Source organism: Cyprinus carpio, chromosome A12 (assembly GCF_018340385.1).
Source record: "Cyprinus carpio isolate SPL01 chromosome A12, ASM1834038v1, whole genome shotgun sequence".
NCBI lineage: Eukaryota > Metazoa > Chordata > Actinopteri > Cypriniformes > Cyprinidae > Cyprinus > Cyprinus carpio.
Genome location: NC_056583.1, coordinates 2,667,989 through 2,687,068, shown reverse-complemented (window position 1 = coordinate 2,687,068; position 19,080 = coordinate 2,667,989). Strand labels below are relative to the sequence as shown.

General features: G+C 35.6%; 1 protein-coding gene across 1 annotated transcript in view; it reads left to right on the top strand.

The window, feature by feature from the left end:
• Nucleotides 1-19,080, top strand: part of LOC109065522 — a 30,515-nt gene that overhangs the window by 6,401 nt on the left and 5,034 nt on the right. The window contains exons 4-9 of the mRNA XM_042768259.1: nucleotides 5,186-5,281; nucleotides 5,382-5,517; nucleotides 6,821-6,942; nucleotides 10,343-10,621; nucleotides 17,287-17,382; nucleotides 17,485-17,617. Of these exons, the coding sequence (XP_042624193.1) occupies nucleotides 5,186-5,281; nucleotides 5,382-5,517; nucleotides 6,821-6,942; nucleotides 10,343-10,621; nucleotides 17,287-17,382; nucleotides 17,485-17,617 (862 nt within the window). The remainder of the gene's footprint in view (nucleotides 1-5,185; nucleotides 5,282-5,381; nucleotides 5,518-6,820; nucleotides 6,943-10,342; nucleotides 10,622-17,286; nucleotides 17,383-17,484; nucleotides 17,618-19,080) is intronic.

Genomic DNA, 19,080 nt, shown 5'->3' with positions numbered 1-19,080 from the left:
GACACATGAATGTTTGCTTTAAGATTGTCACTAGGTTTGCCCTACGTGCTGATCCCTGTGTATTGGAAACAATCTCCTGAATCTATATATATATATATATATATATACATATATATATATATATATATATATATATATTTACATAAATATATATATATATACAGTCGTGGCCAAAAGTTTTGAGAATTACATAAATATTAGTTTTCAAAAAGTTTGCTGCTAAACTGCTTTTAGATCTTTGTTTCAGTTGTTTTCTGCGATGTACTGAAATATAATTGCAAGCACTTCATACGTTTCAAAGGCTTTTATCGACAATTACATGACATTTATGCAAAGAGTCAGTATTTGCAGTGTTGGCCCTTCTTTTTCAGGACCTCTGCAATTCCACTGGGCATGCTCTCAATCAACTTCTGGGCCAAATCCTGACTGATAGCAACCCATTCTTTCATAATAACTTCTTGGAGTTTGTCAGAATTAGTGGGTTTTTGTTTGTCCACCCGCCTCTTGAGGATTGACCACAAGTTCTCAATGGGATTAAGATCTGGGGAGTTTCCAGGCCATGGACCCAAAAATTTCAACATTCTGGTCCCCGAGCCACTTAGTTATCACTTTTGCCTTATGGCACGGTGCTCCATCGTGCTGGAAAATGCATTGTTCTTCACCAAACTGTTGTTTGGATTGTTGGAAGAAGTTGCTGTTGGAGAGTGTTTTGGTACCATTCTTTATTCATGGCTGTGTTTTTGGGCAGAATTGTGAGTGAGCCCACTCCCTTGGATGAGAAGCAACCCCACACATGAATGGTGTCAGGATGCTTTACTGTTGGCATGACACAGGACTGATGGTAGCGCTCACCTTTTCTTCTCCAGACAAACCTTTTTCCAGATGCCCCAAACAATCGGAAAGGGGCTTCATCGGAGAATATGACTTTGCCCCAGTCCTCATCATTCCATCCACTCTTGACACCAGCACAACATCAATCTGTCCCTGATGTTTTTTTTGGAGAGAAGTGGCTTCTTTGCTGCCCCTCTTGACACCAGGCCATCTTCCAAAAGTCTTCGCCTCACTGTGCGTGCAGATGCACTCACACCTGCCTGCTGCCATTCCTGAGAAAGCTCCTGCACTGGTGGCACTCCGATCCCGCAGCTGAATCCTCTTTAGGAGACGATCCTGGCGCTTGCTGGACTTTCTTGGACGCCCTGAAGCCTTCTTTACAAGAATTGAACCTCTTTCCTTGAAGTTCTTGATGAACCTATAAATTGTTGATTTAGGTGCAATCTTAGTAGCCACAATATCCTTGCCTGTGAAGCCATTTTTATGCAACACAATGATGGCTGCACGCGTTTCTTTGCAGGTCACCATGGTTAACAATGGAAGAACAATGATTTCAAGCATCACCCTCCTTTTAACATGTCAAGTCTGCCATTCTAACCCAATATATATATATATATATATATATATATATATATATATATATATATATATACATATACACACACACTGCTCAAAAAAATTAAGGAAACACTTAATCATAAAAGTATAACACCAAATCAGTTGAACTTAAGGGATATTGATCTGTCTGTCCAATTAGATCATGCATTGAGTTCCAAAGTGTTCCCTTAATTTTTTTTGAGCAGTATATATATATATATATATATATATATATATATATATATATATATATATATATATATATATATATATATATATATATTTATATAAAAATTATAGTCGCAGAGATGCTGATCCCTCTGTTTTTCAGAACCTCCAATCGCAAATCGAGGAGATGTTGGAGGCAGAGGTACGAACACAACAAAAAAACTGCATCTTTAAATATCCTAACCAAAACACAGTAAACTAGAAAGAACAAATATGGTGCTTAAACAGTAACATGGGTATTGCTCATGTTCAGTATATTCAATGCTACATTCAGTGCAAGTGTGTGGCCCTCTATTCTACATTTGACTTGCTGTTTTCCAAAACATAATAATTTTTATTTGGCACCAGCTGCAGTAGTTAATGTTGTTTTATATTATACAGCTATCATTGAGCTAAAGTATATCCCCCGCCCCCAGCTATCATTGAAGAACCTGTGTTCACCTCATGCTGCAGGAGTGTTGTGGGGTGCGAGGTCTGTATTGACCAATGGATGGAGACCTCAAGGCAGTGCCCGATATGCAGATCTGAAGATTTTGTTTTTACAGATTACATTTTCTGTTGCACTTACTGACATACACCTCTGCATGCAGACACCCAACTGTACAAATTCATTTATAGGTTTAAAACCCAGTCCTGAACCTGGAGAACCATGTTCTGCAGAGTTCAGTTCCAACACACTTGCTTGGACATTGCTACTGATCCTGAAGACCTTGCTTAGCTTAGGTGTTTATTCGGGGTAGCTGAACTTTGCAGGACACTGGCCCTCCAGAAGCAGGACTGAGAGTCCTGACATTAGCTCTTTACATTCAGTGCATGTGATTTATCAAAACCTAGTACATCTTAAAATATACAGCTCATGAAAAATAAAAGTTCCAGATCGACAAACATTAAATGCATAAACCAGTGTGAATAAACTACATCTTAAAATAAATTATGATGGGAGTGGGAAGTTTTAAGTAGTTGTACAGCTTGAAGTGTGAAGTTTATTCTTGTACACAGATATGGCATATTCATGGCAGTACACATGAAATTCATGTATTTATTTGTCATTTAAACTGATGTAAACAGAAAAAGAGTAGATTGGATTTTTTAAACCTGTCGCCCCCTCTAGTGGACATTAAGGGTTAAGGCCTTTATTGCTCAGATAATGAAAGTCAATAGGATTTTTTGAGAAGGTAAAAGTCTGACCAGTTATACAGCAACGAGTCAGACGACTCTGAAGATCTGAGCTGAATTTGGTGAAACATTAAAGTTCTAGTCGGTGTCAATTAATCTCATAATAAATAATAATAATGTTTAAATATATGATGGCTTTCTCAAACCCAACAAAGAAGACTAAGAAGAGAAACATCAACCAATTTAGTATGTGATAAAATATTACTAATTTATTTCATAAATTTAACTTTATTAATTTTCACAATTATTTATTAATGTCACACACACATACTTAGTGCCTTTTGACTTAAAAGACGAGAGTGGTAAATGTTACAGACAGATTATAATGGAACTGGGCCAGGTTTCCCGATAACGATTGATCTTAGCGCTTAAGAGCGTTTTCTACGAGTAATTTTACGATCGTTCGTTATTGTTTCACGTGCGTTTCCCAAAAATGCACGTAAAGCAATCGCACATAGCTGTGCTTTAAGTGCTACTTAGGAGTCGCTATCCGTTTATCAAGTGCTGAAATGTCACCCATTTTCCTCCACTTGTTCCCAGTGTTTTTCTGCAACCAGTATGCGCACGCAGCTGCAAGTGACGTAACTGTGACGTCTACTCTGTATTGGTCTATATAATGGCTCGTAATTGTAGTACACGATCGTTTATTGACATTAACCTAATGCTGCGTTCCAGACAGACAACTTGTATATAATAACTATAATACAATACAATGTTATATTATATTATATAGTGTATAATATTATACTTTACATAATATAATATACTTTATATACAGTATAGAGAGAGAGAGAGAGACGTTATTTCCGGGTCCAATAAATGGCTGGGTTTCGTGCACTTCAGCAAGCCATTGACATATGTTTTTTTCCCTCAGTCTTTGAAGCATTTATTACATTACTTCTTTTATTCGTTTTTTTTTTCAGTCATTTAATTTAAATGTGTATTTCTATTTTTTTTTGCCCTTTTTAATTATTTAATTCATAAATTAATAAAATTAGAAAAATAAAATAAAGAAAACGAGTCATAAAGTGTACAATAAAGCACAACCAAATGCTTATATTATAATCACATTGCACTTGAATCAAGTTAAAGGTGTAATCTGCCGACTGTCCTGCAGGTGACCGCATAAATCTGTCTTGTTACGATGCATTTAGGGCTTAACGATTACTCCAGAGCACTCGTAGATCTACGATGATTTTCAAGTGCTACTTAAGTTACGATGCTTCTGGGAAACAGACCGTAATATTAAGATCATTCGTACGATCGTTTTTACGAACTTCATAGGCTTATGAAGCTTTTGGGAAACTCAGCCCTGTTCAGTCTATTATTGATTTTTATTTCCACTTTACTTTTATCCAAGGAGACAGAACTATTTGCACTGTATTTATCAGTGGGACAATATTCATAGAATACTGTAACCTAGAAATAATTTAATGGGGTCACTTGCAAGTCACAGCAGCGCGAATTATGTGCCCAACAACATCTGATTCAATTATTATGCTAATTAACAGTGAGTGGTGGTTCAGACATTATAGTACTGACTCTTATTCTGCCTGAAAGAATGAAAAGACCATGCTGAAGGCGGAGCGATTCGACCAATCAGATGAGAGGAGTGTTTCAGCACCGCGCACAAGTGCGAATGAAATATTAAAGCCAAACCAATTTGTAACCTCAAACGAAAAAATGAGAAATCGAGCCAAAATCTAATTTTCCGTTTGTTAAACTAAACGAAAAAAACGAATAAACAAGCCATTTTTCCATTTCTTGTTATTGAATTCTAAATAAGAAATGAAATGATCAAAACATACACAGACCGTACACTGACCTTTTTTTTTTATTTTTTTTTGTCCAAGTTTCTAATACTATTATTTGATGACAACTTTACATTTGGAAAACAAAATACAGCCATTTCTGCTTTTTTTTATTTAAACAAAAAACCAAGCTGCACCCTTTTTTAAATTTCATCTTTCATTCCGAAATAGAATAATGAATGAACGAAAAAGTACACGGACGTTTTATTGACTTTAATGATCAAGTTTGGTTTTCTTTTTAAAAGGTTTTTTTTTTCTTTTTTTTCATAACATCGTCAGGCAGATTACGATGACTTTTTTAAACTGGTCACGTGAATTTGCCTCACTGACCAACAGAAAGCTGCTTAGGTTGAAAGTGACTTCTGTGACTTCTGAGCTGTGTTTTACACTTTTAGACAATGGACCATTTTTTGCTGGTGAAATTTGCTGAAATTTCAACATGTGACCTCAGAAAATTTGGGTAAAAGAAAGAGGAAAGCTGTCATAAAGAAATAGTATTCCATATCCTCTGTATTTATGTAGTTATTCCCTTTGTCTTCCAGGAGTCAACTTTTCAAGTGGTTTTGGTGTCTGGCAAAAACATGTCATTTACGCTCATGCATTATGGTCATATCACTCCAATCACATATCGTTTTATGGTAAAGTAATTTGAAAAACACACTGATCAAAACATATTATTGTTATCACTATATGATAAGTGATTGATTTTAAACTGAACTTTTTTGTTGTCTTTGACAGTCTGGCTATGACACAAGTGATTCAACTGATTTCTTTTTAATTCCTGTCTCTGACATCACAAAACTGTCAAACACAAGCAATGTCAATGTCACGGGTCGATGGGTATTTCGAGTTGACCGTACATCAGACCATAATGGTACAGTAACTTAATAATTAAAAATATGTGGCATTTATTGCATATCTTGTTTAATAGTTGCTTATTGTTTAAAGCATGTTCTGAACCATTCATTGATCTATTAGTAGTGAAATGATGAGTTAAATGAATTAATATCATACATGCTTTCAGGACTAGGTCTGTGGATAAGAGGATATGTAGCAAAAAATGTAATTTGAACTAAATACTTTCAGCAGCATTCCATTTTTAAATAAAAAATAAACTAAAATAAAAAAGCCCTGTGTAATATAGTTACGAGTGTAATATAGCCAGTGTAATATAGTTTGCCATAATTAAACTCAATAAATGACAAATCAGGACCAGAGATCAGCAGTACTGGAAATGGTGTAGATTGTCACCATTTACTCATCCTATAGTTCCAAACCTGTATGACTTAAGTGGATCTCAAAAGAAGAGATTTTAAATGTCTCTAATACAAAAGGTTGTTTTGAACACCAATGAGTTTTAATCTAACCTTGTCATTTAACCTAGCAAGCCCATTAGTTAGTTTCCCCTGCCGTCACATAGACTTTTGACTATCAGCAAACTTAACATACACGTTGCAGTTCATTCATGCCATGAAACATTTTTAGGCTATTATTTATTTATTCATTTTTCTTTTATTTATTTTACATTTAAAACATTAAGCCACAGGTAACCTACGACTCCATGAAAATAAGACATCATAAGTGCGCTTAAAAACATTTTTGGGATGCACCAAATTTTTGGTCGCCGAAAGAGAAAAACTACCGTAAATAGAAATCTTCCTCTAGCCCAAAGGTGCCAAACTCAATTCCTGGAGGGCCGGAGCTCTGCAGAGTTTAGATTCAACCCTAATTAAACACACCTTATCCAACTAATCAAGTCCTTCAGGCTTATTTCAAAACTACATTGTATGTGTGTTGGACCAGTGTTGGAACAAAACTCTGCAGGGCTCCGGCCCTCCAGGAATTGAATTTGACACCTCTGCTTTTCCCTAATCTAAATCTAAGGGTAAGGGTAACCCATCATTGTGTCAGCCAAGTATCTTTTAAAAGCACATTTTTTCCTAGCAGACTGATTAAACCTGTGCACCCCAAACCCTGGAAATTGCGTAGCAGCCAGTTAACAGACTGAAATTTTACATTTTAAATTTCAGCCAGTTCACGCCTTTTTTGAGTACAGTGTGTATCAGGTCCAAGGATATGCTGTCAAACAAAGTGACATGTAACAACATTTGTTACATAATCAATAAATTATGTTTTAGATCACTATAGTTTTTTCCCCCTCTATTTTATATTTTCAGACCTTTTCTACCCATTTGGAAATGAAGACATAAAGAATCCCTCTGAAGATGATGGAAGCTCTCCAGTAATATTACTGGAAAAGCCCTTCGTATATTTTGGACGTGTTCATCGAAAGACTTATGTAAGAGCCTTGTCTTCATTAATTCTGTGTACAGTATGTACTGTGTGTGTGTGTTTGTGTTTATGTACAGTGCATTAAAAGTATTCAGAATTCACTCCATTCACCATAACGAAAAAGCAAAAACCTAATTAAATATAACTTTTAAATTTATTAACAAGAACAAACTGAAATATCACACTGATATAAGTATTTAAATCACTAACTCAGCATTTAGTTGAAGCACCTTTTCCAGCAGTTACAGTCTCAAGTGTTTTTAGGCAGCCTGGTCTCATTGTTTATACGTACAGTGGGTAGGTACGCAATGTCTACAAGGACAAAATGTTCTGGTAAATTTTTGTATGTTTTGATTGATGCAGAAACGTTTTACGTTTAAAACGTAAAATTACTACGTATTTACAGCTAAAAAACTTTAAAAATTTGAATCCTTAATATCATTAATATATTTGTATTAATGCATTTTTATCATTTTATCGATAAACGATTTAGTTTTTTAGACCCATTAACATACCCCCAAACCTAAACCTACACATTTTACAGTGAATATAAAAAGATATAAAACAACGTAATAGACAGAAATATGCAGGGAAATTACCACTTTAGCAAAAATTTGCATTAAAAATCTTACTCTTACTTTTAAACCTAACCATAACTGGGATAACAAAAAACGATTGGGTAACACTTTACAATAACGTTCAGTTGTATGTCATTTATAAGTAATTAGTTAATGATGAACTAATCATTTACAAAACATAACTATGCATTCATAAATGATTAATAAGTGAAATGTTAATATTTTTATCTATGTTTTGTAGATTGAGTTATAAATCATTTACAAGTGATTAGATGATGATTAACTAATTATTTACAAAACATGGCTACTGTATACGTTCACAATTGATTAAGTAATATGCTAACGATTTACAAATCTGTCATAAGTTATCTTAAAAAATAGCATAGCAAGTAAATGGATGCTAGTTAATATATTATTAATCACTTATAAATCATTGAAATGTCAAAATTGTACTATCTCACAGCGTTAAAAATATTCAGTGTGTCAGAGAAGACATCTGTCTACACCCTCACAAGTCAGCCTTTACATTGCAGTACACACTAAAAAGTATTCAAAACCTGTTGTGTAAAAACATGAATAAATCATTTACAAAGCTTTCTGCATCCCCTAATCTAAAGTGTAAACTACTCATCAGTTGTAAATGCTTTACTCATCATTCGTAGATCTTTCCCCCCAGTGTGTACATGCACACATCCTGTAACCGGCAGGTTTGTAAAATGGACACACTGCCGCTTGGTCCTCAACCAGCTGTAAAGCCCTCATTCACAGTGTCATGCGATGGTACTGGACATCTTTGGTGGACGGCCCGATGCTCCTCCACCTCCAGGCGGACTGCGATGGCTCTTCCGGTCGAGGGCAGCCGACAGCGAGTCCCCCGTTCCCTGCTCCTCCCCAAACATGGCGTATGGCAGCAGGCTCCGGCCTCTTGGTGAACAGTGCTGACTCCTCCTCTCCCTCTCGGATGGCAGCCACCCCTCCTCGACCCAGGAGCACAGCAGCGACCCTCCGTCCCACCTCGTCTTCCATCGTTCCAGCACCACCACCTCAGGCAGCCACCAGCGTTCTCTGCTTCTTCCTGCTGCCCGATCTCCTTAGCACCACGATCCCTCTCAGCAGCGAGGGCTGTCTGACAGTGTGTCCCTCCTTCCTCCCGGGTTTCGGCACCAATGTAACAAAAGTTGGTAGATCAGGAAGGAGGAGGCGGGAACCGGCAAACATTTAAACATAAAACTTTAATAAATAAATAAATACAAAATGAAAGTAAAAGCAGCAGCCCCTCACGGACGACTGCCACATAAAACAATGACATAAAATCCAGGCCTGGTCCTCTCTCCTCCTTAACTGTCGTCTGTTGAGTTGAGTTGAGTTCTGGAGGACACCGGCATGACTGCCCCACTTAAGCCTACAGTAGTTCACACTACACAACTTAAAACGTCGGCAGATTGCTGTGCTGTTCTGACTACATGACTTCTTGGCTGTCTTGAAGTCATTGTGGTGTTCACACAACGCAACACTATGTAAATGATCCACAACAGGGGTCACACACAACTCTGTCACCCATCGACTCTACACGGACCCCAAATCATGTTTTTTTTATGAAAACACACATGAGAAGTGGAACGAAAACAAGTGAAACAGGACTTGTTTATTTGAAAATGAACATCGGGAAAAAAATTAGTGCTGAAAGCTGTTTGCGCAATGAAAAAATTTGCTCCATTTCTTGTGTCCAAACTTTTCTTTAAGCCGTGTTGCTGCTGCTGTTTTTCTTCTGCTGACCTCAACCCATGCTTGCATCTCTCATTGGCTGTAGCTCATCACGACCCCTGACACCATGTGATGTCGAGTTGGCTGACCTGTCCAGATATTTAGCATGCTAGATATTTGTTTGGCGTCGGCGACCTGTCAGCAAGCCTCTTTGATGCATCATTGAGTAGTTCACACATAAAGATTGCTGAGCACTGATCACCCACTTATTTTCCCTCAATCACAGCCCAAGCTGTCGGCAAGCTCGTTAACTTTGCAAATGCCAAAGTTTGCAAGGAATTTTAATATATCATGCGCCTTTTATGACTTAAAATTGTCAAGAAAATCCAAAAAAAATATTTGTTGCAGAATGCTGAACATATTTACAGTTTATTATTTATTCAGTTTATAAAAAGGTCTATGTTTTGGGTGAATATTTTGGTGGGGCTCTGCCTGACTAATTCACAAGCCAAGTGAGATTCATACTCACAAAGGTGATGTTATTAAACCAAACAAAATCAAAACTTTCAAAAACACCCAGCAATGTGATTATTTTATTGAGTGTAGATTTACTATCCGGCTTCTTCTCATCATTTACACAACATCCTTCATCTTCACGACCTGCTTCCCTTGGTGTTTTTACATGTAGAAAAAGCAAAAAAAAAAAAAAAAAAAAAAACATTTTGCATCGTCCAGTTTCTCTCAGAAAGACAATGAGTTACTATTGCAATATTTGATGCAGCATGAATGACATGCAATGGTGACATTTTTCACAATCACTACAGAAAATCTAAATACTGCCCTAAACTCAATTTTACTTTTACACATATTACGTTGACTACAGTTTTCAAGATCAATCATTCAATCCTTCACATTCCCATGTGTGTGTGTGTGTGTTGTTAGTCTATATATTTGTTTGTAAGTTTTTTAACTGTGTTTTAAACAGTTAAAGAGTTGCTGTGAAATAAAGCAGATCATACCTAATTAATATGTTGAAAGAAAAGAAACTTTGCTTCTTAAGAGTTTAAGGCCGTATCTTGTATTGCTAAAACTCTTTTATAATATTATTTTTAACCTCTGTTTCAGGTTAATAACAATGGGGATTTGACCTTTGATGGGCCTCTTTCACAGCCGAAACCCAGTAATTTACAGTCGCAACTCAACAGAGACATTATTGCTCCACTTTGGACAGACATGGACAACACTGTCAGTGGAACAATCTCCTATCGTCAGGTCACCAGTGGTAGACTCTTACTAGCAGCCACAAACAACATAAACCAGTATTTTCCCTATCTGAACTTCACTGCATCATGGCTGTTCATTGCCACTTGGGATAAAGTACCGTATTATAACAACTTGCAATCGGTAAGCTATCCACTAGGCTATTGTACTTACAGTACACACATCTGGTAGTTTCAGGAAAAAAGTCTAAATAAGATGTCTGTTTTTTTAAAGCTAGGGTAGGCAGTTTCTGCACTATTAGTGTTGCCTGGCAGAACTACAAACATAGTGAAGGCATGTCTTAACAGGTTGAAGTAAACTACTTTCATAAAAGGTCCAGCATATTAGGATTTCTTTAAAGGGGTCATGAACTGCCTTTTTTAAAATTATTTGGTACAGTTCTCTGAGGTCCACTTATAATGTTATAATTTGTATTTTTTTTTACATTAAAAAAAAAAGGTTTTTAAAGTAATAGGCTATTTTCTGTCTTGTTTTGACCCCCTCATCGAAACGCTCTGTTTGAATAGTGGTTGATTGCAGTGGCGGCTCATGGGTTTTAAAATAGAGGAGGCACACTCCCTGCCGATTATTATTATTATTATTATTATTATTATTATTATTATTATTATTATTATTATTATTATTTGCTTAACAACTTTAAAATTGGCTTTTTGGTTGCTTTTAGTCAGAAAACGTAAAGAAAACAACACATACAGCAAGATAATATAATTTCACTTACCTGGCCTATAACTTGAAGCAAACATCCATCCCCTCTTAAAAGTCTGTGTTAAAAGAGCCGACTGCTGTAATGTTAGCCTATACCTTGGTATGGCATGTTCTCCCTTTATTTTTAATTTGTATATATACTGTTTGAATGACAGTTTGATAAATCTGTTGGCGATCAAATAGGTTCTCCCTTGCAAGGTTTCTTTTCTCAACACTCCTCAGAGCTGAAATTGATCACTCAATGCTGATTGGCTAATTTTTTTTTTTTTTTACCAACGGAGGCATGAGAGCTCAGCTCTCCCCCAGCCTCCCCCTCCTCTTCTCTATCACTTAGCAGTTGTAATTACATCAGCAGATTCGGCACATTTGCGATTTAAATGTGGCACTTTCCAACTACAGTAACATGTTATGGTATTACAGCTGTGAAATTACAAACAAAAAATACACATTCTGAGACATGAATTGAAATGAATTTTATTAACATTAAATCATCCTCCTCCCATTTTCACCTCAAAATTTTGGGGAAGCTGTGCCTCCCCTGCCTCCCCCGACGAGCCGCCACTGGTGGGTTATAGACTCAGAAGTAAATGGCCACTGCTAAGATTGGCTAACAGTTGTTTATGTTTGACAACCTACAAACTTCATACAGTAGATGGATGCTGCTGTGATTTAGGTTTAAACGCAAGAATACTTAGTACATATAAACGACCTGTAATAACAGACAAAGCAATAGTGATCACATAATAAAAACAGTTACTCACACTTGTGTGGTGCAACATCACTGTTGGATCCAATATATTGCAATATATAGATCTTTAACTTGAAGCTCAGCTTACATGTCGAGAAGAAACCCTGTAACCCTGTCATATCGAATGAACCCAAAACATTCCACCAAAATCTTGTAAAAACAATGCCAACATTTACCCCGTTGTCTGTCCCTGTGTAAGTCTTTGAATTTTGGCTCACACTTCTGTAACAGAATCTGAATTTATTTTTCCACACTGGCTAAACACTCTCTGGCTCAGCTTGCTATAGTAGCCACACCCCAAACTCTCACTGTTGGTGCATGGAGGTATGCAAATACATAAGTTGACAGGCAGGTAGGACATCCTATCATTGCATTTCAACTGCAGTCTTAAGTGTCACAGGATCCTTTAGAAATCATTCCAATATGCTGATTTATTATCAGTGCTGGTGATACTTTTTTTCAGGATTTTTTGATGAATAAAAAGTTAAAAAGAATAGCATTTATTTTAAATAGAAATCTTTTCTAACAATATACACTACCGTTCAAAAGGGGCCAGTACATTTTTCTTCTTTCTTTTTTTTTAAATAAATTATTAAAACTTTTATTCAGCAAGGATGTGTTAAATTAAGAAGTGATAGCAAAGATTTATATTGTTAGAAAAGATTTATATTTTGAATAAATGCTGTACTTTTTAAACTTTTTATTCATCAAAGAATCCTGAAAAAAAGTATAACAGTTTCCAAAAAAAAATATTTGGCAGCGCAACTGTTGCCAACATTGATAATTCTAATAATAAATCAGCATATTAGAATGATTTCTAAAGGATCATGTGACACTTTATACTGGAGCAATGGCTGATGGAAATTCAGCTTTATAACTTATGTTTTAAAGGATATTAAAATAGAAACCATTATTTTATATTTTAGATTACTGTATATATAAGATTACTGTTTTTTTTTTTTTGTTTTTTTTTTTTTGTATTTTTGATCAAATAAATGCAGCCTTGATGAGCATAAGAGACTTCTTTAAAACATTACAATCTTACTGATCCCAAACTTTTGACTGGAAGTATATATATATATATATATATATATATATATATATATATATATATACAGAGCTGGGTAGATTACTTATGAATTGCAATCAGTTACTGATTACAGATTACATGACAAAATGTGTAGTCAGTAGTGGTGGGCATAGATTAATTTTTTTAATCTAGATTAATCTCACTGTAATCTTGGAATTAATCTAGATTAATCTAGATGAATTAAAATGACAGCGCATTGTTCGCGGTAAAAATTAACATGGATTGACAAGGAAATGCAATAATTTCACAATAAATGTATACTAATTAAAGCCTACTGTGTTTCACACGCAACACATGGGTTTTTGGTTAGGTTTAAAACAAGAAAAAGAGCACCTTTAGATAAGCGAGGCAACATGATATAGGCCTATGCACTTTTATGGAAGCAGAAAAACAAAGTTCATTTAGAACCATGCGATTGCTTGTAATAAAGATTTAAATGCAAAAGGCATGAGAGTCGACTGTTTCTGTCAGTGGTGCTTAAATTTAAACATTTGCGATATCCCAACAAGAAAAGTAGGCTATTTGTTGTGTTTAAATGTTTTGCCGCTTGCTTGAGCAGCTTATTATACAAACCTAGAAGTCAAATGCATGAATAATATGTTGTTTATATTTATTAAGTTTAAACTTATGTCTATGATTATGAAAGATTGTTACTGTTCTGTGATAAGAGTCACAATTTTTTTTTTTTTTTTTTTACATGGTTTGAAATATAGAATAATGGACAAATGTTGTGTTTGTGGACTAAACAGCCGCGGATCAGTAGCAGACTGCAAACGCGTCCTGTGTGAAAACACAATGAGTCCGTGCTGCTTCTGCACCACATACGTAACGCACACGGAGTGCATACACACTGCAGACGGAGTATGTGTGAAACAGGCGTGAGTCTTGTCGAGGTTTTTTTTTTTTTGGGAAGCTTGGTAATTTCACAGTAGACATACACACAGGTTCGAAGACTCGTTCTCGCCTGCTACAGTGCAATTCATCTAGGTATACATCCGCGCTAAACTATCAAAATTAAAGTCATCATAGCTTGCGTAGTATAGACCCAGCTCCCAATCCAACTTTGAGAATAGATTACCAGCGATATTTTTTTTACCGCCCGATAAGAGTCTCACGTTAACGCAGCACGTTAACGCCAATAATGACCCACCACTAGTAGTCAGTAATATAATCTCTTAGATTACACATTTTAGGTAACGTAATCTGATTACTTTTGGAATGCATTGAGATTACATTTGTGCTAACCCTTATTTGATATCACATATATTGAATTAGCCTAATCTTGTACTATTTTGACAGATACAAAGAAAAATATATATTCCAAAAATATATTTAATTCACCAACAAGAGCCACAATACAGTAGCTAATTTTTCAAGTGCAATGTATGGACAGTTAATACTTACAAAATACAAACACTAATGTACCTTGCTGTTAGTGTTTGCTAGTAACACTGAATAAAACAAAATCACATCTTATGATTTTAAAGCATATTTACTTATAATTAAGTAACTTAGAAAAACAGCTACATTACAAAAACCAATATTGAAAAACATGAAAGTCACAGCAATATAATTGCTAGGTCAAATATTTAATCTAAAAAAACTCTAGAAGTGTATATGACTGTATCAATGAAAAACATCAAACAATAGCTACATTGCAAACATTAATTTTGAAAAAGACTAAATTCACACAGCAATGACATTTCTATCTATCTCAAAATATTTTAAGTGCATAGTAACAATGAGGAAAAGACAAACAATAACAACATTACAAAAATAAATATTAAAGAACATGAAACTCACAACAATAACATTGCTAAATCGTGGAAGTCGTGGCCTAGTGGTTAGAGAGTTTGACTCCTAACACGTAACCCACAACAAAGCACCCAACCACCAACTCACCCAACACCCAACTCATCACATGATTTCTTCTGAGTGCAATTCTGACACCCCTCCCCTCTCCGCCGGAAAAACTCGAAGAATCACGAACGTATTTAAGCGGCAGGTTTATTATGAAAAAATATAAACTTTAAAAATAAGGAAATTTAGGAGAATCAATGATTTGTAAACAACTTACCACCATTGTGTAAATAATATGTAATCATGTAATCCATAAAAAAAGTTAACTGTAGTCTGATTACGAGTATTTTAAAAAGTAGTTTACTCTAATTACAAATACTTGAGTTTTGGAATCTGATTACGTAATCCAGATTACATGTAATCCGTTACTACCAACTCTGTATATATATATATATATATATATATATACATATATATATATATATATATATACATATATATATATATACATATATATCTATATATTACATATCTATATATATATATATATATATATATATATATATAATATATATACATATATACACACACACAAACCCGATTCCAAAAAAGTTGGGACACTGTACAAATTGTGAGTAAAAAAGGAATGGAATAATTTACAAATCTCATAAACTTATATTTTATTCACAATAGAATATAGATAACATATCACATGTTGAAAGTGAGACATTTTGAAATGTCATGCCAAATATTGGCTCATTTTGGATTTCATGAGAGCTACACATTCCAAAAAATTTGGGACAGGTAGCAATAAGAGGCCGGAAAGTTAAATGTACATATAAGGAACAGCTGGAGGACCAATTTGCAACTTATTAGGTCAATTGGCACCATGATTGGGTATAAAAAGAGCCTCTCAGAGTGGCAGTGTCTCTCAGAAGTCAAGATGGGCAGAGGATCACCAATTCCCCCAATGCTGAGGCGAAAAATAGTGGAGCAATATCAGAAAGGAGTTTATCAGAGAAAAAATGCAAAGAGTTTGAAGTTATCATCATCTACAGTGCATAATATCATCCAAAGATTCAGAGAATCTGGAACAATCTCTGTGCGACCGGAAAACCATACTGGATGCCCCTGATCTTCAGGCCCTTAGATGGCACTGCATCACATACAGGAATGCTACTGTAATGGAAATCACAACATGGGTTCAGGAATACTTCCAAAAAACATTGTCGGTGAACACAATCCACCGTGCCATTCGCCGTTGCCGGCTAAAACTCTTTAGGTCAAAAAAGAAGCCATTTCTAAATATGATCCAGAAGCGCAGGCGTTTTCTCTGGGCCAAGGCTCATTTAAAATGGACTGCAGCAAAGTGGAAAACTGTTCTGTGGTCAGACGAATCAAAATTTGAAGTTCTTTTTGGAAAACTGGGACGCCATGTCATCCGGACTAAAGAGGACAAGGACAACCCAAGTTGTTATCAGCGCTCAGTTCAGAAGCCTGCATCTCTGATGGTATGGGGTTGCATCAGTGCGTGTGGCATGGGCAGCTTACACATCTGGAAAGGAACATCAATGCTGAAAGGTATATCCAAGTTCTAGAACAACATATGCTCCCATCAAGACATCGTCCCTTTCAGGGAAGACCTTGCATTTTCCAACATGACAATGCCAGATCACATACTGCATCAATTAGAACATCGTGGCTGCATAGAAGAAGGATCCGAGTACTGAAATGGCCAGCCTGCAGTCCAGATCTTTCACCCATAGAAAACATTTGGCGCATCATAAAGAGGAAGATGCAACAAAGAAGACCTGAGACAGCAACTAGAAGTCTGTATTAGACAAGAATGGGACAACATTCCTATTCCTAAACTTGAGCAACTTGTCTCCTCAGTCCCCAGACGTTTGCAGACTGTTATAAAAAGAAGAGGGGATGCCACACAGTGGTAAACATGGCCTTGTCCCAACTTTTTGTGTTGATGCCATGAAATATAAAATCAACTTATTTTTCCCTTAAAATGATACATTTTCTCAGTTTAAACATTGATATGTCATCTATGTTGTATTTTGAATAAAATATTGAAATTTGAAACTTCCACATCATTGCATTCTGTTTTTATTCACAATTTGTACAGTGTCCCAACTTTTTGGGAATCGGGTTTGTATAAATACTGTATATACTTGGGGCGAGCACTGAGCAGATAGTGCCTTTTGACAATAGACAGTGGAACTTTTTTCCAGCAAAATTGTGCAGAAATTTCACTAATGTGACTGCAATTTTTTGTAATTTTGGTAAAAGAAAGAGGAAAGCTGTTTATGATTATTAAAGCACATTAAGTATGAGGATGAACTGCTTTTTATTATAGCATTGCAGAATAATAAATGCGGAATTACTCTGTCAGTTAAAGATCTTTTTTTGTTTGTTTTGTTTTTGTTTCTGTAACAGAGTTCCTCTTATCAACTTGTTTTGGTCTCTGGTGGCTCTCTGTCTTTTGTCTTGATGAACTATGGAAATATCTCCTCTACGGATCACCGGTTTCAGGTCAGACAGAATGTGAATCATATTTCTGAACTCTGCAACTATTAGAAAACTTGTAAATATAATGTGCTGCAAAGCCTTTATTATTGATTTATGTTTTCTTAGGCTGGCTATGGCACATTAAACTCAAAAAATTACTTTTCCATCCCTGTGCCTGATGAAAATAAACTCTTCAACTCCAGCAATGTCAATGTGTCAGGACGCTGGGCATTTCGTGTTGATGGTGGACCTGAGGAAGGTAATCCTTTGACTCTGTTTGATAGCATACAGTGACTTTTCAAAACAAGAACCACATCCGAGGTGTATTCCAAGGTTAACTTATCGTCATATACCCTGATCTCTCGGTTGATTTAACCCAAGCCTTGCTTACTTGAGGTATGCTGGTTCCTAAAACACTTCTGGGTTGTAAGCTCAGTCAACTCAGTGTATGTTCAAGGTTGACACACAAGATGATGAAAAAGAGTTTTTTCTTTTATTTATCCAAATAACAGGGCAAAATGTACACAAACATGCTAGTACAAACTGAAACAAATCAAATCAAGACACATGAGGCGTCACAGATGACATGAACACAACAAAACCTTGGCACTGATTTTATAATAAGACATATCATAATGTATTTTTTTTATAGAAATGCATTATAGAAAACATCCTGTTCCAAAAAAAGATCCATGTGTGAGATGACAATTAAATAATACAATATAATTATTAAAATATTAAAATATAATAGACATATTAGAATAAAACAAACCTTGTTATAATAGTGCTTTATAATTAATATTACTTACCCTTAAACATACTCGGGTATTTTTAGAATACTTTCTAGAATACCCCCAGATCAAATCTGACAGGGCTGCCAACTCTCGCAGTTGACTCACACAGTACGGTAGCCAGGTTTCCATCCAAAGTTGCAAATTTAACTTATGCACAAAATTGGAATATCACACTAAACATTTGCGAACAAGCATCATTTCCATCCAACGAGTCAAAGAGGACAAAATTGTCACTTCCTGATAAACTGGCACTATACATCACTAAGAAAAGTAGATGAAGCTACTGAATATAATAATTTTCATACATAATAAATTACTTGCACCTCAGAATGAGTAGAAGAAACACAACGAATGCGGTTATTGCTTTCGGAGGTAGATGCTGCTGTTTGGGAATGCAGTCGTTTAACAGTTCTGGGAGGCAATTATACAGAAATACTTTGATGACAGACTTTGCTTGAGCATTTCAGAATGAACATAACAACATTTTAGATGCTGTGGAATGAGATCAGTCCGTCCCATAGCACAAAGTCACATGACTTTTTTGATGTGCTTGGAGGAATTTTTTTCACAAAATGCATTTACATCTCCCATTACCACTGGTGTTCAAGAAATCAACAGATATGTCTGTGATTGGCTACATTGCACAAAGCTACAAAAATAGAACATTTTGATGCTCTCCAAAGTACAAACACAAATAAGCACTGGAGCATTTACCAAATTAGTTTACAAAGTTTTATGTTAAAAACAAAGTACTAGTCATGGCGTTAACTACTTGGCATGTCCAGCCAAACCCCCAATCTATATATTTTAGTGTGTCTTCAGTAAGCACCATTTTTCAAAAGTGCGCATGTGCATAAATGCATATGATGTCAGAGGAAACCCAGCCATTTGTAAATTTTATGGGTCTGGCTTTCAGTCTCATCTGCTT